Source organism: Calidris pugnax, unplaced genomic scaffold, assembly GCF_001431845.1.
Source record: "Calidris pugnax isolate Ruff unplaced genomic scaffold, ASM143184v1 scaffold107, whole genome shotgun sequence".
NCBI classification, from domain to species: Eukaryota; Metazoa; Chordata; class Aves; order Charadriiformes; family Scolopacidae; genus Calidris; species Calidris pugnax.
The window spans coordinates 1,747,359-1,774,402 of NW_015090901.1; the positions used below are offsets into that span (position 1 = coordinate 1,747,359).

At 48.2% G+C, this 27,044-nt stretch overlaps 2 protein-coding genes across 3 annotated transcripts in view; one reads left to right on the forward strand and one right to left on the reverse strand.

The window, feature by feature from the left end:
* NAT10 (N-acetyltransferase 10 (GCN5-related)) overlaps nt 1–27,044 on the forward strand; it is a 50,714-nt gene that overhangs the window by 20,123 nt on the left and 3,547 nt on the right. Inside the window, exons 26-28 of one of the 2 annotated variants that reach the window (XM_014948845.1) lie at nt 70–143; nt 2,605–2,688; nt 3,856–4,318. In XM_014948845.1, coding sequence (XP_014804331.1) covers nt 70–143; nt 2,605–2,688; nt 3,856–3,949 — 252 coding nt within the window. In that variant the 3' untranslated portion in view covers nt 3,950–4,318. Of the gene's footprint in view, nt 1–69; nt 144–2,604; nt 2,689–3,855; nt 4,319–27,044 lie in introns of those variants that run through there. The other variant, XM_014948846.1, reaches the window with a different exon arrangement.
* The window catches only part of ABTB2 (ankyrin repeat and BTB (POZ) domain containing 2), a 143,241-nt gene continuing 127,459 nt past the window's right edge, over nt 11,263–27,044 (reverse strand). Inside the window, exons 8-17 of the mRNA XM_014948849.1 lie at nt 26,762–26,858; nt 24,153–24,288; nt 22,227–22,453; nt 21,298–21,476; nt 20,135–20,240; nt 19,905–20,007; nt 19,148–19,238; nt 17,232–17,300; nt 15,709–15,822; nt 11,263–14,425 (exon numbers count right to left, since the gene is read on the reverse strand). Of these exons, the coding sequence (XP_014804335.1) occupies nt 14,228–14,425; nt 15,709–15,822; nt 17,232–17,300; nt 19,148–19,238; nt 19,905–20,007; nt 20,135–20,240; nt 21,298–21,476; nt 22,227–22,453; nt 24,153–24,288; nt 26,762–26,858 (1,320 nt within the window). The 3' untranslated portion in view covers nt 11,263–14,227. The remainder of the gene's footprint in view (nt 14,426–15,708; nt 15,823–17,231; nt 17,301–19,147; nt 19,239–19,904; nt 20,008–20,134; nt 20,241–21,297; nt 21,477–22,226; nt 22,454–24,152; nt 24,289–26,761; nt 26,859–27,044) is intronic.

The following is a 27,044-nucleotide window of genomic DNA, read 5'->3' on the forward strand; positions in this document are numbered from 1 at the left end:
TTTTTCTTCTGTTACACAGTCACTGTTGCACTTAGAACTTAATGCATCTGTTGTTCTGTCCTATTGTAGGAAGAAGCCGCAAAGGAATTCCAAGAGAAACACAAGCGAGAAGTGGGGAAGCTGAAGGAAATGGACCTTACACAGTAAGAATTTATCTGTATGAGTCTCAAATCCAGTTTTCCCCTGATAGCTGTTTGAATGCCAGGTCAGTAAAGCATCTTGCTGAGACCTGTGCACAAGGCTGCAGTTGCAGTATCGCAATCTCAAACCATCAATAAATGGGAAATAACAGTGGGTGTTTTCCACCATGTGCAAGTAAGATAAGCACGTGCTGCTACCCCAACGAAAACTTTGGGTATTGTGTGCCTGACAGCCAATAACTTAGTCTTTATCGGCCCTGTTGCAGCTGCTTCCCTTCTTTTGCTGGTATTTTGAACACGAAGTGGGAGGTTGTGAGTTAGCAGATCAGCAGTGAGATCTGTCTGTCCGTGGAACTGTAGAGCTGAGTTGTTGTTAGAGTTGTTACAGTACTAGAAACAGGAGATGTGCTGTGAAAGGGAACGCTGGGTCAGTTCTCAGCTCTCTCCCAGTGCCTCTGGTGTGAGCTTGAGTGCATTCTTTTTACCTCTGGTCTCTTTTGTCACTTAAATGCTAAATTATTCATGGCAGTAGCTCTTACTATGTGTCAGTCTGGATCCTGGCTGTGTACAGTGTCTATATTACACATTTATAAGTTATACAGTTCTATAATATAGAGTAATAAAACAAGCTGCCTGGCTGTGGACTGTTTCTAATTTTACAGTTTCCCCTGCTTCTAGCAATAGTCATTGGTTTCCTCAAACCAGGATACCTGGCTCTGCTCTCCAGCTTAGCTCTGTGTGCAGCTCAAGTGAAAATAGTACCTGGCTGATTTTAATATTCTCTTCTTTAACCAAAAAAACCCCACAACCCTATCAAAAACCCAAATCAACAGAAAAATAACAACCAACCAGATCTTTTACTAACTACAATGAGCACAGATGCCTTTTAACTGCTGTAGAGATGGGCAATTTGTAGGATACTGAGTTGCTGAACCAGCAGTTTACTTGAAGTGTCAGTAGATGTCTCTTTTTCTGGACCAACAGGAGTTACACATGACACTGGTTCTTTCCTCCTCCCACTTTTTGTCTTATAAATCCTGTTTAGTAAACTGACATCCCAAAAAAGTTGTCTGTTTTGGCTCTAGATTAATCTCTGTTAAATCTGAGAAAAGGAATAAAAGCTTCCTTGAATCTTTGATTGTCTGGTTTGAAGGAAGGACAAAAAATGGATGTGATTTGAAGTGACTTGCAGGTTGATCACACGAGGAAAACAATGTAACTAGAATTTTTTAAAAGTTTTTTAGAGTTGATAGTGTTACATGTCTGTTTGTCGTTTTGGACCTTTTTTTTTTTCACCCAGAAAGATTTCTGTTCTCCTCCATGAGGAAAGAGAAACAAAAATCTATTTTAAACACTTTTCAATACAGGTTATAGAACACTAATAGAAGAGAAAGAGCGGTTTGATTTGAAAAGGCTTTGTCCAGTATTGGTTTTGGACCTTTTTTTTTTTCACCCAGAAAGATTTCTGTTCTCCTCCATGAGGAAAGAGAAACAAAATCTATTTTGAACACTTTTCAATACAGGTTATAGAACATTAATAGAAGAGAAAGAGCTGTTTGATTTGAAAAGGCTTTGTCCAGTATTGTATGGACAAAGCCTACACAATTCTAAATCTCTAAGAACATGAGATGAGAGCGACCACTCAATTTTGCTACAAAACTGCTTTGCCTAGTTAAATCCGTATGTAATTGCCAGGGTACTTGAACAACCAGAGAAGGGGCACAGAACATGAGCTTATTTGAATAGCAATTGTTGTCCTAATTTCTCTTTTCAAAAGAAAGCTGCATGTCTTCAGTTTTTCCTGGGCTGATGCAGAAAAACTGTATCATTCAAGCTTACTGCTGGTCTCGGACCAGCTGCTAATTCAGCTGACTTTCTGTTACAAGCCATTATTTTTTGTGTCCTCTTCCTTCCACCTCAACCATTCTTCTTCTCAAAAAAAAAAAAAAAAAAAAAACAGAAATCTATATAGTAAGTATAGATCTGATTGTGGTTGTAAGGCTTAAAGTGATTGAAGGTCTATCTTTTAAGAAATCTAGTGGGCAAAGTAGAGGTATACGCCGCTGCTACGGAAAGTAAAACCTTTGTGGCCTAATTTTTTGCTTTCGTACCAGCTGTTCTGTACTCAGCACTCTGCTTTTGCATGAGAGGCTTTCACAGAACAGGTTTGTGATGTTTAAAATAGGGGCTCCTGAGAGAACTTTGACGCTGACCAGCTTTGGATGGGGACAATTGTTGCTTGCTATTGACCTAGTTTGGGCTGAGTCTGCTGACAGAGCCGTGACGAGCCATTGTATCCCTTTGCCAGTAGAGTTTTCTGTGGGTTTCCAAATACTGATTTCATTGGGTGCTGACGCCATGGCTTTGTTTGTGGAATAGTGTGTCTCTGACAACTTAATCACCTTTTTTTTTTTACTTTGTGCTAGCAATTTTACTTGGATTTTCCTTTACCTTTTTCACTTAGATATATTATCCGGGGTGACGACGAAGAATGGAATGAGGTGCTGAGCAAAGCAGGACAGAACGCTTCCGTCGTCAGTTTGAAAAGGTTAAGGAAGTTGAAATAATCCACAGGGGTCTCTCTGCTCTTTCCCACTGGTTTTATTATAGCATTTGTCAAAAGAGTGAAGCTGAAGTGCTAAATGCAGATAAAATGAACTTAGCATCCTTCATAGATTCTCAGTTTTCCTGAAGAAATTGGGGTGTGAGCACCTGAGAGCTCTGCTGGGCACTCAGTGGTTCCTCTGATGGTGACCCTGCTGCCCTGCATTCTGTGTTGCTCTACAGTATAGTCCTGTCTTCATGTAATTTAGTTGCTTATTGGATCTTTTATCTGTTGACATGGTTAAGTCTTGATCCTGATTGTGCACAGGAGTTGGTGCTATTTCTCCCTTGGGTCACTTTTAAAGAAAGAACCCATTCCACATAACTCTCCCATTTGCTTTGGGAGACAACACTGGTTGGGAGCCCATTGGAGGTACTGCAAATTCAGGGAAGAAGAATTCTTTCAAATGGGAGCTTAAGCCTACAAAATATTGAGCCTGCATTTCTGCAATTCCTTTCTTTTCATCCATCTTTATTCTTCTTCCTTGCCCAGCACAGTCTTTCCTCATCTTTTCCTTGGGGATTTATAGTTGAGACTTGCCTGCTTGCTTATTTCCCCTTCCTGGGGAGCCTGGCAGCTGAAGTAATTATGTGATTTCTATTCCACCCGTTGTATATTCACGTTTTTTTTTCATGAATGCTGGAAGCTGTGAGTTTCCAGAAGCCTTACAGGAATGAGAGAGTCTTGTCAGTGTTTATAAAGATCGGAGCTCTGTCATGTTTGCTCTAGTCAGAATCCAGTGCAAGAACAAAACTGTATCCTTAAAACTGTCAGTGGTAATATTTCTTCTAGGTACTGTAAATTCCAGATGCCCTATATGAATCAATCACCTTTAAGACACATAACTTAAAGTCTTGAAAAGCAATGACAGGAGCTGAAAATCAAGATCTTACAGGATTAAAATTGGATTAGAGCATCTGAAGATGCTAGAAAATCTAGGTCATACTCGGGTTCGTGCTTTCTCTAGCATCAGTTTAAATGACCCAAGAAATTGGAAGTATTTTCTCCATTTCTATGTAGACCCTCGCCCCCTCCTTTTACAACAAAACTTTCCCCATCTGAATGGGAATTGAGTGCATTTTTAACAGATACTTTGTTCCTGTTTCCCAGTGAGAAGAAGAGAAAATTAGAAACAGCAAGAGGTCCCAAGCAACAGAAGAAATTTAAGAAGACTAAAGATACAAAGCAGAAGTGGAAGAAATGACTTTAAAACCAATCGGTGAACTTGAATTAACAAGTGACGGGTCTGTACTTAAGAAGTACTATTCTCCTTTACATCAAGAGACTTTCATTTGGGGGGGTGAGAGCTGGAGGGAAGGAAAAGCCTTAGAGGCATTTTTAAAGTGTTTGCGTTACGGGAAGTGCAGTGACACTGCCAGGAGACAGTCTGTGAAGGTTTTTTATGAAGTGTGACTGCAGAGCTTGAGCGAGGCACCGTGCAACACACTGGGACCTTACAGGGGGGCTTTAGCAGCCACAGAGTTTCCATTCCAAGAGGGCAGATCAATCTGTAAACTTTCCTGCATCGTAATGGTTGGTGTCTTTATTAAAAAAAAGAGTTTGGACAACAAAGGGTAGAAATGTGTTAGGCTTTGGTATGTGATTCTGCCTTTTAGCGTTGCAGCACGTGTTGATATCTGTGGCTGCGGGCTCAGTCCTTCTGCCCACTCTGTTGTAGAGGGAGTTTTTGGTGTGAATGACAATTGAGTTTTAATTTGGGGCTGGCTGTTCAGTGTGCACTGACTGTTGTCAGTTCCAGCTCGTGACGTGGTTGGTCCTTGTGCTCAGGAGTTCAGGCTATACATTGAACATTTCTGTTTTGAAGGCCGTCTATAGTTCCTCAAGCAGCTGTGATAAAGGCTGCTCTCTTGCATTCACTCTGGCTTACAAGGTCTCAGCGTTCCCAATAGCTCAGCAATTTACATTTCCTAGTTCTCAAGCAGGGCAGCACAATTAGCAGGTGCTGGGGAAGCTGCTCGGGCTGTTCTGTCTCCCTGCTGACCTTGAGCTTCTGCTCAGCTTTGGTGGAAAGTTTTGTGTTAAGGATGCCAGAAAACCAGCACTGTCATACCGACACCTGGTCTGAGGGAGCTTCACGGTCAGGGGAGGTGATTCTGCCCCTCTGCTTTGCTCTCGTGAGACCCACCTGGAGTATTGTGTCCAGCTTTGGAGTCCTTGGCACGGGAAGGACATGGACTTCTTGGAATGGGGCCAGAGGAGGCCACAGAGATACTGTGAGGGTTGGAGCCCCTCTGCTGGGAGGGGGGGCTGAGAGAGTTGGGGGGGTTCAACCTGGAGAAGAGAAGGCTCCGGGGAGACCTTGGAGCCCCTTCCAATCCCTAAAGGGGCTCCAGGAGAGATGGGATGAACAGTTTTACATTGAAAGAGGGGAGATTGAAATGGGATCTCAGGAAGAAATTCTTTGCTGTGAGAGTGGTGAGATACTGGCCCAGGTTGCACATCGAAAGAGGGGAGATTGAGATGGGATCTCAGGAAGAAATTCTTTGCTGTGAGGGTGGTGAGATACTAGCCCAGATTGCCCAGAGAAGCTGTGGCTGCCCCATCCCTGGAGGGGTTCAAGGTCAGATTGGAGGGGGCTTGGAGCAACCTGGTCTGGTGGGAGGTGTCCCTGCCCAGGGCAGGGGGTTGGAACTGGATGATCTTGAAGGTCCCTTCCAACCCAAACCATTCTGTGATTCTCTTTGAGCTGGGAGGCCGGTTGAGCAGAGAAACCACTGAACTCACCTCTGCTGTTTGGTGGTCCCTGCTTGGCAATAACTATGTGCCAGTCTGCAGCTGGGACTTTCTGTGACTGCAGTGCTCTGGTCTGGTGCCTGTTGGACTCCTTTGAGCTGGGAGGACGGTTGAGCAGAGAAACCACTGAACTCCTCAGCTCTGCTGCTTGGTGGTCCCTGCTTGGCAATAACTATGTGCCAGTCTGCAGCTGGGACTTTCTGTGACTGCAGTGCTCTGGTCTGGTGCCTGTTGGACTCTAGAGGCTTCCAAACTGGGGCAGACCTGTGACACAGAATGTCCTTGTCCCAAACCTGAGTGCCCTGATGTGTTCCCTTGATGTTCCAGCTTCGTGCCCTAGACATTCACAGCTGCGTTACATTTACTCGTAGATCTCACAGCTCCTTTTTCCAGCAAATCCTTGAAAAAGCAGCTTCTTCCTGGGTAAGAACAGCATTTCTTCCCTAGGTGGCTGTTTTATGAAGCATCTACATGAAGTGTGGGCTTTAGTGTAATAAATACAGCACAGCCTATGCATATTTTTGGTTCTCAAGCCACTGTGTGAGGGTTGGTGACGAGGGCACATCCCCCACATTGTGGGGGGCAGCTGAGCTCCGAGAAGGGAGATCTGCAGCTGCAGCTCTTAAAGGCTTGATGAGGGGCCCGTTGTCACCTGGCTGAGTGAAAGAGCAGCCCTGGCAGCCTGTGGGGGTGGGGGCTGTCCTGAACTAGCCCTAAAGAACTTGTAAAAGGAGCAGATGTGGGAAGTGAGAAGTGTGAGGGTCTTCACAGCTCCCTGGGAAGCCTTCAGGAGAACAGGTGAGTGTGAATTCTCTCTGGTTTTGCTGGTTTTATTGTAAAAAATAGGGTAAAAGTGGTGGCCCTGCTGGGGCAGGGGTGAAGAACTTCAATATCTTGCTTTGGGAGACGGGGTCTGCTGGGACATGCTGGTGTCTGGGTGATCTCTGTGCCTGATGTGGTCCTGGGAGATAGGGGTGAAGAACTACAATATCTTGCTTTGGGAGACAGGGTCTGCTGGTGTGATGCTGGTGTCTGGATGATCTCTGTGCCTGATGTGGTCCTGGGAGACAAAGGACCAAGTTGTTCCTTGGGATTTTGCACCAGGAGGGGCTGTAGTTAGTGCTGGAGCCCTTTTGGGGGTCGCTCCCCAGGTGGGTGACAGGAAGGACAGAACCAAGTTGTTCCTCAGGGGATTTTGCACCAGGAGGGGCTGTAGTTAGTGCTGGAGCCCTTTTGGGGGTCGCTCCCCAGGTGGGTGACAGGAAGGAGGGGGGTTCTGCCCAACAGGAGCAGTGTGGCTGGAGGGCTGGACTTGGAGGTTTCCCTCTGGCCCAGGGGCTCTGCAGCAACAAAACCACATTTCCCATGGATTCCTGTAGGACTGTGGTTTTCCTGTGTCTTGCTTCACTCGATGCAGAAACATCTTGAGTCGGTCACATTTGAGGGATGGTTATTGTAGTAAAAAGTGCTTTTTTTTTTTAATGGATTATCCTGAGCTGGTGACATTGTTTAGCCGTTTGAGGAAGGGGGATGACAAAAGATGTGCTAGTGCTGGAGCCCTTTTGGGGGTCGCTCCCCAGGTGGGTGACAGGAAGGAGGGGGGTTCTGCCCAACAGGAGCAGTGTGGCTGGAGGGCTGGACTTGGAGGTTTCCCTCTGGCCCAGGGGCTCTGCAGCAACAAAACCACATTTCCCATGGATTCCTGTAGGACTGTGGTTTTCCTGTGTCTTGCTTCACTCGATGCAGAAACATCTTGAGTCGGTCACATTTGAGGGATGGTTATTGTAGTAAAAAGTGCTTTTTTTTTTTAATGGATTATCCTGAGCTGATCACATCCTTTAGCCATTTGAGGAAGGGGGATGACAAAAGATGTGCTTGAAGCAGTGGTCAGGTTAAGGAACTGGGTATCAAATGGTTCTGGGCTGAGTATTGCTGCCTGGTGAGATTTCCTTATGATTTAACAGACTGTGAGTCAAAACTTTAAATGCTTTTAGAGTCCTTTTAAAGCATCTTGAAACGTTGTGCTAACAAAGCAGCAGTAAGGATTTCAGATTTCTCTGTGCAGGTTGCTGGAGTCCTTCACCCAGCTGGTGGGGGTTTACTTGCTCTGCGCCTCGTTGTCTGATAGGTGACAGGATCAGAAGGCTGCTTTCTTTATTGCACGTTACTTCTTGTGCTAAGAAAATGCTGATTGAACTTCCTTAAAATGTAAAAGTGGTGTAAACTACAATGTGTGTCTCGGGAGGGCTGTTAAACTCCAGCTCTACTAATAGCTTCAGAACTCAGGTTTAAGAGAGGTTTTATTATGGAACACCCATGTGCTGTTAGGGCTTTGGTTTTTAATGGTGAAGGTGAAGATCAAATGGCCAAGAAGTTCAAAAAAAGTTCATATTTACATGGAAAAAAAAAAATTATGTCAGGGTTTTGTTTATTTACAAGGACCTGCTAAATAGCTCTGAACCAGGGTATGAATTTGCCCGTTCTCTGCCGCTGCTGGGACCGTGCCAAAGCTGTGACCTGCAGGTGGCTGGGGTGAAGCTGGGACTCTGTGAGCCCGGAGGCTGATGGAGATTTCTGGTGGTTTTGGGAAATCCAGGCCATGTGAGTGAGTAGGCAGCGGCCGTCAAAAAAACCTTTGACGCCCAACTTACCGGCAGCGTCCTGGGGAAAGCACCCACGGGGAGCAGCCACCCCCAGGGGCTGGGCAGGAGCCCCGCTATAAAAATATCTAAAATCCAGCCAAGACTTCTTGTAAATTGTCTGGAAACCAAGGTGGAAGGTTGTCACTAAAATTAAACCGGGTTCTTCAAGCAAACTGGGATTTTTTTCCTTTATCTGACATCTTTCTAGAGCTGCCTCCTGCTGCTTTCTAGAGGCTGCAGCAATTCTTGCTCCGTTTTGGGGGATTTAGGTGTAAATCTGTTGCTGTAAAAGACTGGGAGGATTTGAACTGCGTGTGTGCCCCTTACGTTTCTGAGTGGGAGCTGTATTTAAGGAGAATTTTGTTCTTTCTACAGAAAACGTGTGTATTCAGTCAAACCCTTCTTTTTCAGGTTTTCCATGTACATTTTATGATTTCTGGCAGCTTTTTGGATTCCTGTGCCCGTCTGTTGCTCTTTGAACAGCAAAGTGGAAAAAAACCCTCAGATACTAAAATAAGAGAGAGATGTGGATTTTTATTTTCTTTTTTTTTCAATTTTTATTTTTTTAACAAGTCTGGTCAAACCACATTTTCCTCTGTCTGTGCTTTCCATCAGTCCAGCCGGGTTTAAAATTCCAGCTGGAGTAAGGGCTCGTTGAACCCGATCCAGCAGCGGAGCAAGAATTGCCTGGTTCTCTGGAGCCAGAAGTGCCCTAAAAACACCACGCGACAGAAGCTGAGCAGAGAGGTCTGAATCTTTGGATTTTTAGGGTGGGTTTGAGCCTGTTTCCCTCCGAGTAGAGCAGGCTCCTGGTCTTTCTGTTCCCCCATCCCCTGCAGATGGGGCTGCGAATGCTCGGAGGAGCTGCAGGGCTCATCGTGCAGGCGAAGCCGTCCCTGCCTCCTCCTCCCCCGGTCGGGGGGGACACAGGTCTTTGCACACCCCAGTGCCCACACGCATTAGTGTCTCAGGTCTTGTTTTTACACCTACAAGGTCAGTTTATAGCCTTTTTTTGGTGCTCCCCGGGGTGGCTGATCTGTCACGTTGTGGCAGGTGCCCGAGCGAGCTCGTTTGCCCGCAGAGGTGGAGAGCTGGGGCTAATTGGAGGGAAATGGGGAAGCCACGTGTGGCTGAGCAGCTCCCTGCAGGTGGTGGGTAGCCGTGACCTAGTTGTTGGTGGAATTATCCTGCTCGTTCTGAGACCCCTGAGCTGTTTTGACAGCTGGGAGCGAGCCGACCTCTGTGAGGTACCTGGGAGGAAGCAAAATCGGAGGAGCTGAGGATGGTCCCTGCTGGTGGAGCTGGGCTGTGCTTGCTGGGGGATTCAGTTTATAGCCTTTTTTTGGTGCTCCCCGGGGTGGCTGATCTGTCACGTTGTGGCAGGTGCCCGAGCGAGCTCGTTTGCCCGCAGAGGTGGAGAGCTGGGGCTAATTGGAGGGAAATGGGGAAGCCACGTGTGGCTGAGCAGCTCCCTGCAGGTGGTGGGTAGCCGTGACCTAGTTGTTGGTGGAATTATCCTGCTCGTTCTGAGACCCCTGAGCTGTTTTGACAGCTGGGAGCGAGCCGACCTCTGTGAGGTACCTGGGAGGAAGCAAAATCGGAGGAGCTGAGGATGGTCCCTGCTGGTGGAGCTGGGCTGTGCTTGCTGGGGGATGTTCTGCCTCCCACAGCTGTGTGAGGGTGAAGGGAGCATCTGGCAAGCAGAGGTTGGCATAACAGATAAGGGCAAGGCCCAGAAGGGGCAGGAGGAAGTGATGTCTCTTCCATTTGGCCGTCGTGATACTGTCTTGGGAGGTTTTCTTGCTTCCACAGCTGGATTTTTGTTTGGCTTTGTCACTTCTCCTTCCCTGGGCAGGCTCAGAATCGGGAGGTGTCTCTTGGTGAGGGCCCTATAACTCCCCATTTGGCCGTCGTGATACTGTCTTGGGAGGTTTTCTTGCTTCCACAGCTGGATTTTTGTTTGGCTTTGTCACTTCTCCTTCCCTGGGCAGGCTCAGAATCGGGAGGTGTCTCTTGGTGAGGGCCCTATAACTCCCTGCCCCTCGTGGCGCGGGCTCACTAATGGCTGCTTTCTTGGAGCAGGCATGTGAAGGTGACAGAGGTGGTGAGGGACACGGGGGGCCTTCTCCTGCAGGAGCTAAACGTGGGGACAGGAGCGTGGGGTGAAATCATCTTGCCCGTTGGGGTGTGTGTGTGAAGGGACGAGCTCTGACCACCCCGTGGGGGAGCAGAGCTGCAGCCCAGCCCTTGTGCACCCCCCGCTCCTGTTCTGGTTACAAACAGCAGCTCTGGGGCCGCCCCGTTGCTGCTACCAAGGCCTTGCTCCCTGCTGGGCCGTCATTTTTCACCATATGACAGAAGCCTTTTCTTTTCTGCCCTTCTTTTGCTCGGGCAAATAGCGCTGAGTGCAATATTCTATTTAATTTGTGGATTTATGGACCCCCTTATACTCAAAATACACCCTTTGGGGAGGCAAATGTAGCTTTTGCATCCATGTCCCTGCCATGGGCGGTGGCAACAGCATCTCGCTGCCCCTGTCCCTTAAAGGAGTCCTCCCTCTCCCCTTTTTTCCCCCCTTTTTGGGTCCCCTTGGCCGTCTCCCTTACGGCAGGTGCGGGGAGCGAGGTCTGGTTGCTTGGGCAGCATTTGGCGAGGGCAAAGGGCCAGTTGGGAGCGGTGCTCCATTAGCCAGCGCTTGCCTGCTGTGCAAAGGCTTATTGTAAAGCTAAAAAAGCTTTTTTATTTTAGGCTGAGAGGCTTCAAGCACGGTCAGGCAGATGTGGGAGCTCCGCTTATTTCCTTCTGCTCACTGAAATAATATAATTATGGCCAGCAAAGTTCTGTGCTGCCCCAAAGCCGGGCAAACTCCACTGCGTTACTTTGCAGGACGCCAAGGGCAGCACTGTGTAAAACAGAGGTGGTGTGTGACTATTTCCTAAGAAATTTCTATTTAATCTGCTTGCTCGAGTGCTCCAAAGGGAATCTGAGGTGTTTGTGTTCCACGATCCTCGAGAACAAGCTGGTGTTTGTGTTGGTGGGTTTCCAGACCTGCTGGTGCAAGAGACAGCACCCCTCGTGTGTCAGTCCCAGCAGAATTCTCTTGGATGATCTAAATGGCACCGCGCGAGAGACAGCACCCTGCGTGTGTCACTCCCAGCAGAATTCTCTTGGATGATCTAAATCAAATGCTAAGAAACTCTTGTGATGGTAGTTTATTATAGAACTGTATTTCAACTCTTGCTACACTGAGGTGTGCTCCCCCCTTCCCTCTGTTTAGATGTGGTAGGAAATTCAAGGAAAGAAAGACCCGGTTACAAAGAGCTTCTCAGCAGCCGAGCGCGGGTTCTGGCTGTTAATGGTTTCCTCTGAGATGTGCTTGGTGACCTCAGAATGTACCCAAGTCCTGTTGAGGCAGCACCAAATTCAGAGCTAAACCTCAGCCGTCATCCCCAAACGCGGCAGGGCTCCACAAGATTTATGGGGTAAACTTTGGGGAGGAATAAAAAATAATATAGTTCTGGATCAGATTTTTGCTCTTAAACCTGCGTATTTCTTACCTTGTAGATAAAGAAATGCCTTTGTTCCCCTGCTGTTGCCCACCTGGCCCTCATGGTGTTCTTAAATGCTCACAGTGCACTGGGCAGAGCTGTTTTAGCTTTTGGGGTTCAGAGGTGAGTGGGAAAGGAAGGTATCACCCTCCTCTTTCACCTCTTCTTCGTTAGCGTTTGGGAGGGAGGGAATTAAACATTTAACTTCAGAGCTCTGCTTGAATCCACCCAGCTCACCAGCGGCTGTAACCCTCACCCTCTCTTCTGCTGCAGAGAAGCAGCCTAGAATTAGCGTTTTTCTTAGACACTGACTTATTACTTCAAAAAATGTTTGAGCCCGGGGAGGGGAAGCGAATGCTTCTTCCTTCATCCCTGGTTTTAAAGCATAAAATTAGCTGTATATACCAAACCCAATTTAAGATGCTAAAACTGCCATGGCCTTTTGCACAGAAGCGTCTTTAAATAGGATTTTTCTCATTTTTTAGAAGAGCAGAATAAATAACAGCAACTGTGTATTTTAAAATTACGTTGTTAATAAAACCCTGGTACATTTACATAAATGACAACAGTAATGTACAATTAACAAAAGCAGTGTAATATTACAGCAACAAAAAGAGGACCTACATATTTGTACAGATCAGCTGGAGCAGCTACTGGAAAATACTTTCCAAGATAAAGCCTTTTGTGGTATTTTTCAGGCAAAACCAGTGATAATTTTGAAAACACCTGCATGGCTTTCTGAGAATAAATAGGGTTATTGAAGCTGGTGATCTTGGGAAGGGGGTGTGACCCTAAAGCACAGACTGGAGTGTTGGCCTTGGACTAATCACTCGTATCCTCGTGTGCAATTTGTAAATCCTTTAGGAATGAGGCGATGCCAGATTCTGAGGGGTTTGGGGGGAGATGCTGTAGTTCCTTCTTCCCTTCATCTGCCCAAACCACGGTGCTGTGGAGCTTGGGCCCAGCTGGGCCTCCTTCTTCCAGTGGATTTCCATGGAGCAGTAGTTCTCCACCGAGAACTTGGCTTCCTCTTCTCCCTCACCTGCCTATAACGCACGGAAGCACCTTAGCAAGATGCTTTTGGTGGGTCTAACAATATCTGAAGGTCTTTCCTTAAAGCTATGGGTAAGAGCAAGATCAGTGTTTTCACACAACTACCTGCCTTCCTACAGGTGGGATTATTTAAAATAAACAAAAAAAGCCCACTCACAAAATCACTGCTTCAGACTCAAAACTGTAGATTGAACTGTCTCTGTTTAGTTCTAAATCAGGTAGAAGGTGGCCCAGAATGAGTCCTTCTGGATCAGAAACCTCTGTCCGCTGCAAAAAATGTCAATCTTGGGCATTTGAGCACCTTGTTTAAGTGTCCCTACCTGAATGGCAGCCTGCAGCCCACCCCTGGGAACCAGTCTGCTGTGCACTGGGCCCAGTATCTCCTGAGGTAGCATCATTGGTGGGAAGAACACTCCATGGATGAGGCTGTGGAAGCAGAGACTAAAGGTCAGAGCTCCTAATCCCAACCAGCTCCAGAGAGAGAACAAACCCTCAAGCTCTACGTTCCTCGAGGTCTTGGGGAGACTTTTATTGCTATTTATGCTATAGGAGAGTTTTCAGCATCATGCTACCTCCTGTTACACCTGAGTCTTCTAGAAAACATCTTTTATGGTGTCAGGTCTCACAGACAATGTTCAGAAACAGGTTTTTAAGGTGACAGTGACTGGGACTGTCAAACCTTGATGGTGAAAGGGTAGACAGTCATCTTTTCCCTCCTCAAAATGGATCTAGATTAACAACTAGCACAGTGAAACCGTATTAAAAAAATACAAACCTCCAATTCTCCCGGCCTCTCTCCATGTGAGGTTTAAGGAGTGGGCAATTCCAGAGTTAGTATTAGTTTCTACTCAGCTTTGAACATCTACAAAATCTCTCTCTCTCTCTCTCAAGGTGCAAACAGTCTGGGGGGAAACTGACGTCAGGGTCTCTGGACGTGCGCAGACCCTGGTGTTTATGACTCGGGTGAAGCAGTTTGTGTGCACCAGCCTTTGTGTTCAGACAGATGACTCATTCCAGGGGCAGCGATCCATAGGGTTAGAAAACTCCTCCTCTGCAGCCTTTTTTACAAGTGAAACAGGGATGTGTGTGGCCGAGGTGGCCGTTACGGTGTGTGGGCTTGGAAGTTGGACTACGTATGAGGTGTTGGGTCTCGGTGAATCGCCCTGTTTCTCCACAGCCCTGCCTTGTGCTGGTTTGACTGGCAGCATCGATCTTCTCTTGGGTTTGGGTTCTTCACTTGCATCCTTGGTTCCTGTCTGCGCTGTGAGGTGTTGCTGTGAGGGTGTTGTTGCTGTGACAGTAGTAGCCCAGAGAAGCCAGCTCCCCCCTGCCCGCCGTCAGCGGGATGAGGCACAGCATCCTTCCCCAGGGAGGAGGGGGGGTTATCCCTTGTCGGGGACTTTTCAGCAAGATCCAGAAGGCAAAGAGGAGAAGCCACAGCTTTGCCTGACGGCGCGTCCCCCAGTTTGAACCAGTGCTCCTGCCTCACACCCTGGAGGTGACGTACACGGAGTGCAGGCGGGCAGCCAGGGCTGTCTGCAAGTCCCGCAGAGGGTCCAGGCCCTGCACTTTGCTGGTCCTGCTGTAGATGAGCTGTTTGAACGAGTCCTGCTCCAGGAGAGAGCTCATGTGTTTGAGGAAGAAGCCTTCACAGAAAGAGGCGAGTTCGGGCGCGTTGTGAATCTGCGGAAGAGAGGAAGATCAGTGAGCTTTTTTCCTCTGTGTCACAGGGCTAAAGGACATGCCTGAGCTCCTTCTCATTTCTAAAAAAAAACCAAAGCTTTTTCCTTTAATGTTTTCTAAGACAGAAAAAGGAATGTAATAAGAGAGGAAAAAGCAGTGGCAATGGCTAATGATGTCTTTTGGTGCTCTCTGCAGGCACAGGTGTGAGCGGGGAGGTATTGGGGCTGTTTGTCATTCCTTGCCCTGATGGCTGGCTGCTGGCAGAGCCACTGGCCCTGTGCTCCAGTCCCTTTCCCCTTCCCAGAGCAGAGCAGCTGGTGGCCACGGGGGCCACCGTACCTGTTGGGCTGTGCAGGCAGGGGCAGCAAAAACACCCTGTGCTGCCAGATGGCACGCACAGCTCCTGGCAATAGGAGTACACTTCACAGGATGCCAGCCCAACTCCTGGGGCAAAAAAAAAAGGAGCTGGAAAATAGGGATGTTCCACGGGTAAAACACGTGGGGATTTGGGATCTGGTTCCCTTTGCTTGGCAGGACCAGCAGGGGAAGCTCAGTGAAAGGAGAACAGTGAAACTTGGGTTTGGTGCTTGGTCACCCCCTTTCTGGGAACTTTGTGCAAAGAGTAATTTAAGGAAAAGTACTAAAGGGCGGTAGGGAATGCTCCCTCTCTCCTACTGCACTGTTACATTTCAGGTCCTGAAAGAAACCAGCCTCAGTTCCTTGGAAAAAAATGGCCTGGTGTGGGAGTCAGGAACGGAAAAGGATCCCGAGTGTGACATTGCCCACAATGAAAACGTGCGCGTCGTTGTCAGCCCTTTGTGTGGCCTTTCTGCTTGACTTTAAGGGATCCGACCCTGCAAACTTGCAGGAATGGCTGAGTATTTAGCTCTGATTTTATCAATAATGTGGGTTATTTGCTGTAGAGTTGAATATCTCTGTCACACAGCCGGGGTGTGAGGAGAGGGTCAGTTCTGGTCGCTGTTCTGTGACCGATGCCCCCGCTGCTCTGAGGATTTCAGTCTCTCGGGCTGGGAGGACACCTCTCCCCTGCTCCGTGGGGATCTCACATCCATTTCATCCACCATCACTTTAGACAAGAGAACACCCCAGGGCTGGGCAGGACTTTGCAGACTGGAACTTGGACCCAACCCCTCACTTGGGTTTGGGGTGGAGTTACCAGCGGGGCGGGTGCCGCTCCCGGGCTCTATGTCCTGACCAGAAGGAGGGTGCTGAAAGCAGGGGTGCTGTGTCAGTGTCAGTCTTGAATAAGGTTTGGCACATACCTTGGCATATTTATAGATGTGAACAGAGTTCTCCAAGCTGATCGTCTGGGCACAGAGGATTTCACAGTGTCTCTGGAGACCATCCAGCTGGAACAGGCTGGCAGCCGACAACAGCTACGGGGCAAGAGAGAAGCTGTTTGAGATCATGAGCCTTGAAAGGCTTCAGGAAGACAAACACAACTGATGATTTCCTCCCTGAACCATCTCCCGCTCCCTGTTTTAATGGCCAAGTCCTCAGGAAAGAGCAGAAAGTCCACTCACAGAATCACAGAATGCTATGGGGTTGGAAGGGACCTCTGGAGATCATCTCCTCCAACCCCCTGCCAGAGCAGGGCCACCCAGAGCAGGTCCCACAGGAACGTGTCCAGGTGGGGTTTGAATGTCTCCAGAGACGGAGACTCCACCACCTCTCTGGGCAGCCTCTGCCAGGGCTCTGCCACCCTCAAAGTGAAGAAGTTCCTCCTCATGTTTAGATGGAACTTCCTATGGTCAACTCTGTGCCCATTTCCTCTTGACCTGTCCCTGGGCACCACTGCCTCTTGGCACCCACCCTTTCAGTATTTATAGGTGTTGATCAGATCCCCCCTCAGTCTTCTCCAGACTAAGAAGACCCAAGTCCCTCAGTCTCTTCTTGTCAGAGAGATGCTCCAGACCCCTCATCATCTTTGTAGCCCTCTGCTGTCCCCTCTCCAGCAGTTCCCTGTCCTTCTGGACCTGGGGAGCCCAGAACTGGTCCCAGTGCTCCAGATGGGGCCTCCCCAGGGCAGAGGAGGAGGATGACCTCCCTCCACCTGCTGACAACACTCTTGATGCACCCAGGGATGCCATTGGCCTTCTTGGCCACATTTCCCCTCTTAGCAAAGGCTTGCTCCTCCTGCAGGAGGTGTAGTTGTGCCACCTTCTGTCACTGTGCCATACCAGCCCCAGACTGTTCCACCACAAGAGCTTCCCACAGCTGCTTCCTTCTCCCAGGGCAGAGGGGACATGCAGAGGGGACATGCAGAGGGGACATGCAGAGGGGGCTTCCACCCACCTCTGGCTACCAAAAGCCCTGTAGTGATTTCACCACCCCGCCCTATTCCCCCCCCAGCATCTCATGGCCATAACAAAACATAACTGGTCCTTCTTATTTCCCAGCAAGAGTGTTTTGAAGCTTTAAGCTCATTTCAAAGTGTGAAGTATCCTCTCGAGTTTATGGCCTCAAGTTGCCCCAGGGGAGGTTTAGATTGGATATTAGGAAACATTTCTTCACGGAAGGGGTTATCCAGCATTGGAATGGGCTGCCCAGGGAAGTGGTTGAGGCACCATCCCTGGAGGTGTTCAAAAGATGAGTTGACATGGTCCTCAGGAATATGGTTTAGTGATTATTTTTTTTTTTATTGCTTATTTCTTTTTTTTTTTTTTTTTTGCCAACCTCGACGATTCTACGATTCTATGAATTGGAAGCTGCTCTCAGCTCCTGGATTTTCCCTTCAAGCTCTGCCCCAGGGTGCATGGGAAGGCTTAGAAGAAAAGGCTCTCACCTCTAGGATATCAGCGGTGGGAATTTCCATAGATTCGGTTCCTCCGTAGTACAAATACTGCATCAGCATCTGAAATGGGAAGAAGGCCAGGCCTGGAGCTGTTGTCACTGAAGCCCCAAGGGTTTTCCCCTCCTGTTGCAAATCTGCTGCTTTCTAATACTTTTCTTCCTCGGGCTCTGAAAAGGGCCCCGCTGAGGATTTCAGGCGGAGGGTGAGAGGGTGTCTCCAAGCAACACCAACTGTCCCTGTAAGAGGGGACCACCTCGGAGGGGGTTTTGTGAAGCCTGGCAGGCTGTGACACGCAGAGCCACCAGCCCCAAACTGCCACCAGCCCCACGTGTGTCCCAGGGACCTCCCAGCCACTCGCCCCCCCCCGCTGTGCTTCTCATCAGCCTCCAGCCCCCCCGGCAGGGCCAGAGGAAAAGGCCTAATTGTTTGCAGGGAGAGAAGGAGGCAGCTTCTGCTCTTTGATCTGCACGTACCCACCCCCAGCTACACCCCTGCCCTCTCATCCGGGGAAGGAGGAGATTTGGTGATGGGAAGAGAAGTCCTTCCAGCCTCCTGGGTGCTGTGTAAAAGGGTGTGGGGATTGTTCCTGTGCTTACTGCAACTAATAGCTGCTACTATTAAAATTGCCTTATTTGTAGAAGGGAATTAGAGGGGAGCAGAGCTGCTTTCCAGCAGAGCCCTGGGAGAACACACATCTCCAGTGGCTCCACATCCTCCATGCGCCGTAACTTGAGGTCACCATAGAGATGCCATCATCTCCTTAACTCATCTGATTTTATTTACCATCAAATTGTTTTAATTCCGTGAGGTATTTCCACTGTTTTATCTCTTTTCGATTTGTTGCTCTCTCCAATGAAGCAAAAGCTTATTTTTAGAAACTTTTGGATGTAAAAATGTTGTTTAAGGAGACTTGTTCCAATAGACTTTTTCTGTCATGACCTGAGCTGTAAATCTTGGATGTCATCTGTCTGACACAGAACTTGGAGACACACTTTGAAGTAGAACAAAGATGTTCTTATGGTCAACTGTTCTTATGTTCTTATGGTCAACTCCATTCCCTCTGGTCCTTCATCACCGTGAGGTGACGGTACCATTCATAAAAAGGCAAAAAAGGAAAAGCCTCAACCCTGGAGTGAAGCAGTTACTCACCCTGTTCTCCACTTCACATTTCCCTGTTCTGTCCCTTCCAAATTTGAAACGCAGACCTGGGAAGCTGCAGTAAGGGAGCTATCACATTTCACTGACTTGTTTTCCTTTTTCCTTGGGTGTGTGGTAAGTAACCTACTTTCTCTCCATCATGAATGAACCTCCCTTAAGTCCACTAAATATGGAAACGTCATAAAAGCAGAGCGCGATTCTCAATTTGGAGCCTTTCTTGAAAGGGAAACCACTGATTTCTGATCATCTGATTTGAATTACTACGAAGCCTGGCAGCTGACCTCCTCTAAATAAGGTTACTTTTTGCTTAGTGCAGCATGAAAACGGTGCCTTAAAAAGTATGAAAATGGTGCCTTAAAAGTATAAAGCTACTTTCAGTAGAAGATTAGATTGTCCTGCTCTGGGTAGCAGGAAAATAAGAATTTAGGCTGGAGACTTCTGTTTTAAGGTCGGTCCTACCTGAAAAAATCAGAACTGCTGAAAGAGGGGTGTGTTGAAATGAACTCCAGCTCTACTTGTAAATTGCTGTGATACTAAGACTTGGCCCTCTCAGCTTCCACGTGTGGGAAGGCTTCTGGTTTAAGGTCGGTCCTACCTGAAAAGTTTCACCGTAAATCAGAACTGCTGAAATAGGGGTGTGTTGAAATGAACTCCAGCTCTACTTGTAAATTGCTGTGATACTAAGCCTTGGCCCTCTCAGCTCCCACGTGTGGGAAGAGAATAAGGAAAAGGCAGAGTAAGTTACATACCTTGAAAATATTGTACTTCATGTCGCTGATTTCCACCGTCTTGCTGCCGTGGCCGTCGTGCTCCGTTTTATTCGTCATCAGCGTCTTAAACCTGAGAATGGGTTTAACAGATTTCTGTATTAGAGCCTCACCTCCTCATTTACCTGCTGACAAACAGCCGGAGCAAGGGGAAGGGGAAGAGCCTCCCTTGCTCTTCACAAGTTGAAAATGGAAAAACATTTGTTTCCGTGTAATGACAATTAGTTGGAGAACTTCAGGGACAACTTAACCTGTAAATTGCTTGATTGATTGATCCGATCCTGCACAATAATAGCTGCAAAAACCTGTTACTTTGCCAATAACAGAGAAAGAAAGGAGTAACTGCAAGTGTACCAGGTCAGGGGGAAGATTTCCAGGAGCTCTGGAGCAATTGTAGCTCCAATGAGCAAACTGAGATGGGGACTGGAAAGGCAGTGATTGGCTGGAGATGTACATTCCAACTGCTGCACAGCTCTCTAGGGATAATTACTGGTTAATTTATGTCACTAGAGCTCTGGGAATCTCTAACATGTACCAGCAGTGGGTAGAAAAACTCATCTTTGCTCTTCTACTGTTCTTAACAGTAGCAAAGGTGCCGTGGCTTGGTCCTGCTGACCTGTGTTATGGTCTGTAGAAGGTGTCCTGACTGATGGGTGCCCAGGAGCTCGTCACAGGAACAGGAGAATGAGGGGCCAAAGCCTCCCTGAACAGTCTGTGCTTCGCCTGGGAAGGGACTCACCTGTTTGATGCTGTCACCAGCAGGACTTTGTGCGCGTAGAACAGCTTCCCTTCCACTAAGAAAGTCACATCAGACATCTCTTTGTTGTTGAGAAAGTGAGGATCTGTTAGGGTAAGGAAATGAAGAGAAAAAACCCAAAAAACAAGTGAATAATTTTTGAAACTGTGGATGCTTTTAAAAAAAAAAAATAACTAAATCACAAGAGCTTGACTGTTGAGTGAACATCTTACCCAGGCGCGCTGGCAGCGTCTTTCGGATCTCGGGGATGCTGGGGATGGGGCTGCTGCCGTAGCAGTGGGTGAAGATGGCTGCAAGCTGCTGGTTGATGGAGTCGTTCTGTGGGGAGGACCCAAGAGGTATCAGCACTGTGGGCACTTTGCAGGGTTTCAAACACACCCTAACAGTTCCCTTGGGACTCACAGCGACTGCGCTCTACAAAAATGACCCCCAAAGAGAGGGACCAGAGCACGGTCTGAGCAAACAGGCTCTGAGTCCTCTCAGCAATGGTTTGTGAGCAAAAGCTCACACATAACAGGGAGCCCCATCAGCCTCTTCTCAGCAGGATTTGATTCATGGTATTAGCTCGTTGTCAGATACCAAGTTCCAGCTCCCAGTCTGCAATTGGTTTTATTTAGCCAGCTACAGCCTTGCTTTTAATTTAAAGGCCGTTTATAATGAGTGGTGAAGGCAACAGCCTCTTGAAGAGAGCACGGGAGAGACTGGGTGAGCTTATCTGCAAAATGAGACAGCCAAACTACACACCATGGATCAGATCTCTTCTAGACATGCCTTGAAAAGCAAGGAAAAAACAACATAGGCAACCTTTAAATTAAAAAAGTAGAAGGAAAACATTGCTGAACAAAAGCATTGGTCAGAGAACTCCCAGAAGATCATAGAATGGTTTGGGTTGGAAGGGACCTCAAAGATCATCGAGTTCCAACCCCCCTGTCCTGGGCAGGGACACCTCCCACCAGCCCAGGTTGCTCCAAGCCCCATCCAACCTGGCCTTGAACCCCTCCAGGGATGGGGCAGCCACAGCTTCTCTGGGCAACCTGTTCCAGTGCCTCACCACTGAGAGACACTGATGCTACTGAGACAACCAGAAGTCCCTGGTACTGTGTTGATAACTCCTCCTCTTACAATCTGGCTTCAAAAGCCAGTTGCTGAACTGGATTTTTAACAGAATAGATCTCACTTCTATAGAAATTAATGTCTTTACTGGGAGGCCTGCTCTGGTGGGCTGTGTAGCCTTTATCTACAGTGTATCAGGGCCATTTTCCTACCCTAGTGACTCACTGGGGACTTAGTGCAGGCACTCGCTCTTGTGCACTGCCTTGTCCAACAGCAAACCCCAAACACCCGATTTTCATACCGTTACAGAACTAATAATTACCTTGCTGGTTTTGAGGATGTCGAACATGAGTTGCAGCCCTTCGCTAACCAGTTCTTCGTTATAGTCCTCTTCTTTAATGGTGACGAATTCCCGTAAGAGGGTCTGCACGACGGAGTAGCGTGACTGGTAGAAGGTTGTCCTCAGTGACTCGATCCACACGTGGAGTTTCCAGGGGACTCCTGTGGCCACAGCAAAAGGGACAGTGAGAGATGAGGATTTGCTGAAGGACCTGTAGATCTTTATATACATCCTAACATATATTGATAGATCTTTAGATACATCCTAACAGCAGGTAGAGTTTTGTCTTTATATTAAAGGTGATTGAACTGCGTCATCGACAGGTTGATTTATCTACAACAGCAGAGGATTGGTACCAGGACCATAAGTTGGAGACTCCCTATATATATATATAAATGCTCCCTGCGTATTTAGCTTCATGATTAGAAGACTAATCATGAATAAGGGGCTAAATTTGCAGCAAACTTGTTAAGAATACCTAGTCCCACACAGAGATGGTGTGAGGTGTCTTCTCCTGGTTACCTGCAACAGTCTACATACACAACCTTCAGAGCTTCTCTTTCCTACCTGTAGATCAAATCCGTTCTTTCATCTTAAACCATTTAACCCCTGTCATTACCTTTGTTTTTGAGACCAAGCCTCTTTAACTCTGAATTTTAGGTGTCAGAGTATCTGACAAGAGACGTGATTTTGATACTTGGGCACAGAGGACCCAGACAAAAGTAAGGGACATTGTAGATCAGTGGCAATTTGGAAAAATTTGTGAGGAGCCTTAAAAACTTTTTTAATTAACTTGGCCAGCCAGTGTCCATAAGCTTGGGACAGCTTTGCAGTTCGGGTTACAAGTGAAAGGGGGAGAGAAAAATCCTTTTCAAGCCTTAAATGTGCTGAAACTAAAGCAAAGGCCTCACCGAGTGCCCGGAGCTCCATGGTGATGTCCACGTAGCCGTGCTCGGCGCTGTAGTACATGGCCTCCTGCAGAGCCTTCATCCTGGTTTTGCAGAGCCTGACCTGCCCCTCGCTGGAGCTGCCCTGGCTGGAGGTGTCACTCTCCACCCCCTCAGCTAAGATCTCCTCCAGGGAGAGGACATCTCCCTTCAGCTGCTGGGGCTGGGTCAGGAGCTTGCGCAGAACGTTCCTGACGAGGTAAGAAGAGAGAAATCCCTTATTAATAAATGAAATCTCAACAGTTCAGACAGGACTGTGGTGATTTGGGCTTAGGGGTCTGGCTGAGTCAATAAGAGCTGGCAGATACAGAGCAGTGTCTCACAGAATGGTTTGGGTTGGAAGATCATGTAGATGATCATGTAGATCATTTAAACCACTTCTTCCCTATCCCAAGTGCTAGAAATAGATGCCCTGGCAGCAAAGGCAAAAACATGGAATATGCTCCTCTACCATAGTGGTACCAGGGTGTATTCCAGAGCATTAGTGCAAGCTGGGGTTTATTGCAGTCTACACTTGGACATAGAAACGTGCTTCCTTCTGCCAGCCCCGAGTGTGGTAACATCTTAAGCTCTGAAGTAAGATTTAGCCCCTGTCTGTTAGAGCTCTTGCTGTTTTCCCAATTCTTCAGGCTTTGTTACGTTGTTTCAGTCAGACCCGCTTCCTGCAGCAGTAAATAGAAACCATAAAAAATGAGAATTCTGCATCGCTAAACCCAGGGAGAATCTTTTTGGGTTGGAATTTCACACAGCAGTTGCAAGAAAAGAGACTTTTCTTGTTTGTGTCCAGCCACTTTGGGAAGTTTGCATCATCAATGTCCCCACAGACAGCTGGGGACATCTGCAGCAGAGGTTCCCCAGCCCACCAAAGTCCACCCCAGCTCTCAGCTCTGACGCTGAATTGCCACTAGCTGGTGCTCTCTTTGCACCCACACAACTTGAGAGCGCTGAAACCAGTTAATTTTGTGCTTTTGGGATCACCCTGCCCTGTCCGACTGGAGAACCAGCCTTGAATTTCCCAGTTTGCCTGGTGAGATGTGGCAGAAGGTGGTGGGAGGGGAGCAGAGCTGGGAACAGAGCAGCCTCTGTGCGGTTTTACCCGGTAAATAACTGCATTGGGCCCTTCCAGCTGTGCAGAGTTGGGCCTCAGTTGAGCGGGGGCTGTTTTCCTGGCTGTATCCAGATGTGCAATGTACCTGAGCTCTCAAGCCCAGCTGTGTTCAGGCAAGGTAGCTGCTATTCACGGGCCAGCTGCAGGCCCCTCTGGCTACCTCACTGCTCAGCCACATGGGCCGTTCCGGGGCTGTTTTAATTGGCTTGTTACACTAACATTTTTTCTGGGAACAGAAGGATTTCTGGACGAGTTTGTAAAGTAACGCCTTATTTCTAAACAACAACCCTGAAATCAGGGTTGGAAAGCCCAGTCTGACTTTAATGACCAATCTCTTGATCCAAAAACCAGAGATGGATCAACCAAATTCTGCCACAGGTTATTTTTGCCACCTTAATGTGATTAGGTTCTGTCTCAGGACATGAACCACTCTCATAACCCCACTGAGCTTGGTCTGCTCACGTATGACCTAGAACTGGCTCCTGCTCACTTGGTGCTGCAGAACTAGACCAACAAGTGAGAGAATAAGCAAAAAAGCACATCTACCAGTTTAAAGAATCTTTCAGCTCCCCAAAAGGCAAATACCTACATCTGAATCAGAACAGCCTGAGAAACTGCCCCGCACTAGCAATGGCTGCTCTCTGGAGAGTCTGAACATCTTCCAACTGCAGCCCCAGGGCTTCGGGTATAAGACATGGAATATGAAGTCAGGGGGGAATTCCTATGGTGGGAGCCTTAGGTAAAAAAAACCACCCCTGTTTGGAACACAAAGGGAGCTTTACCTGTGCCCGTGTGCAGCCGAGTGACTGAAGCAGTTCATGTCTTCATGAAGTGACGAGGACATCCCGTTGACTTCCAGCATGCTCAGGAGTGGGTCAGCACCTCTACTGAGCAATAAGCTCACCAGTTCGTAGTTCCCTGTGGTAAAATGGACAGAAATGTATCAATTATTCATAGAATCATAGAATGGTTCGGGTTGGAAGGGACCTTCAAGATCATCCAGTCCCACCCCCCTGCCCTGGGCAGGGACACCTCCCACCAGAGCAGGTTACTCAAAGCCCCATCCAGCCTGGCCTTGAACACCTCCAGGGATGGGGCAGCCACAGCTTCTCTGGGCAACCTGGGCCAGTGTCTCACCACCCTCATAGGAAAGAATTTCCTTCTAATATTTAATCTAAATCTCCCCTCTTTCCATTTAAAACCATTACCCCGCGTCCTATCGTTACACTCCCTGACAAAGAGTCCCTCCTCATCTCTCCTGTAGCCCCTTCAGACACTGGAAGGCTGCTGTAAGGTCTCCCTGGAGCCTTCTCCAGGCTGAAAGTCCACGTCTATTACCTCTCTGAAGCAAATAACACGGCTCTGCAAAGGGACACTGTACCAGCAATGGTTATGCTCCCAGCTAAGGCTTTTGGAGCATCCTGCAAGCACATGTCAGGCTTCATAACAACTCGGAGAGAAAAACTGAGTCACAAAGCACTTAAATTGCCTAATAATGCCCAGCCAGCTAGAACAAAAAGAGAATTAAGCTCAATGCACACCAGCGGAGATGCACACAACCAGTTTAAGTAGACTGGTGTATCATGCAGCCCCAGTTCAGGCAGGCCCCCCTCCCACCATTCACATGAGATGTGGTACAGAGGGGTGGCAGGAGACTGGGAGGGGAAGGGACCACTTCTTTATCCCTTCAATAAAGCTTGGTGCAGGGCAGAGAAGAAACTCGTCTTCATAAACACGCAAAAACGAAGCAGAAAGAAATGAAGGAAAAAAAAAAAGTAAAACCAGTTAGAGATGAAAAGTGTTGAAAACCAGCAGGTACTTTTAGGCCAGCACAGGCTTGTTCGCGGGACGCTAAACTCTTCTCCTGACAGTTAAGCAGAAGAAATGCAGAATTTTACTTGCATTTAATAAATTAATGAAACAAATTTCTTTATATAACAGTTATTTTTCCCCAGGCTGAATGTAAGCTTGTTAATTTTTGCATCTGAAAGTCATTTAGATCCAAGACATGCCCAGACCGCAGGGCAAGGAAGAAACTCATCTTCATAAACACGCAAAAATGAAGCAGAAAGAAATGAAGGAAAAAAAAGTAAAACCAGTTAGAGATGAAAAGTGTTGAAAACCAGCAGGTACTTTTAGGCCAGCACAGGCTTGTTCGCGGGACGCTAAACTCTTCTCCTGACAGTTAAGCAGAAGAAATGCAGAATTTTACTTGCATTTAATAAATTAATGAAACAAATTTCTTTATATAACAGTTATTTTTCCCCAGGCTGAATGTAAGCTTGTTAATTTTTGCATCTGAAAGTCATTTAGATCCAAGACATGCCCAGGCTAGACAGTAGCTGGTGTATGGTTCTCCACAGTGCCCTGTGTGAAGGAGCTGCCTCAGTGGGGTTTACTCTGGAGGCCGGGGCAGGAGGGGGGCACTGGGACACGTTGGAGGAGCAGAGACTCCTTCAGTGCCCATCAGGCTCTTGCCATGTGATGAGAGCTGGTAGTTGTTGCCAACCCAGACAGGGTTCCTACCAGTGTTTTAGAACCACAGAACCATAGACCAGTTTGGGTTGGAAGGGACCTTAAAGGTCATCCTGTTCCAACCCCCTGCCCTGGGCAGGGACACCTCCCACCAGACCAAGGTTGCTCCAAGCCCCCTCCAGCCTGGCCTTGAACCCCTCCAGGGATGGGGCAGCCACAGCTTCTCTGGGCAACCTGTTCCAGTGTCTCACCACCCTCACAGCAAAGAATTTCTTCCTGAGTTCTCATCTAAATCTCCCCTCTTTCAGTTTGAAGCCATCACCCCTTGTCCTATCACTACATGCCCTTTTAAAAAGTCCCTCTCCAGCTTTCTTCTAGCCACCCTTCAGATACTGGAAACAGCTTTAAGGTCTCCCCAGACACCTTAAAGGGGACCCTTCCCCCTCCTCCTAGAGCTCCCCTCCTTGATCCAGAGTCCCTCCCCAGCTCTCCTGGAGCCCCTTGAGGGACTGGAAGGGGCTGGAAGGTCTCCCTGGAGCCTTCTCTTCTCCAGGCTGAACCCCCCCAACTCTCTCAGCCCCCCCTCCCAGCAGAGGGGCTCCAGCCCTCCCAGCATCTCCGAGGCCTCCTCTGGCCCCACTCCAACAGCTCCATGTCCTTCTGCTGTTGGTGGCCCCAGAGCTGGAGGCAGCACTGGGGGGGTGGGGTCTGCCCAGAGCAGAGGGGCAGAATGCCCCACCTTGCCCTGCTGCCCACGCTGCTGGCGATGCAGGCCAGGATGCTGGTGGCTTTCTGGGCTACCAGCACACATTGCCAGCTTGGACCTACACAGTAGACCCCAGACCCAGGTGTGAATTGGTTGTGGTTGTTGTGTGGCAGCAGGAGATGGAGGGTGGGGAGGCTGCCCCGAGCTCACCTGCGGCTGAGGCCAGCTGGAGCGGCGTCTCGGCGTAGTTGTCCTCTCCGCTGTTCACGGCAGAGCCCTCCACGTGGGCACCGGCGTCCAAGAGCAGCTGCAAACCCACCACATGAAAGACAAGGAGTTGAGAAAAGAGCAATTCAGAAGGAGCAAACAGAAGGGGCTGTGTGTTAGGAAGGAAGAGCGGTGGAATGGAGAGTGCACACACACAAAGGCACCATCTCAAAGGCTAAAGCCAAGTATCTATTACAAGGCAAATTTCTCATGCGTTTCCTCACTC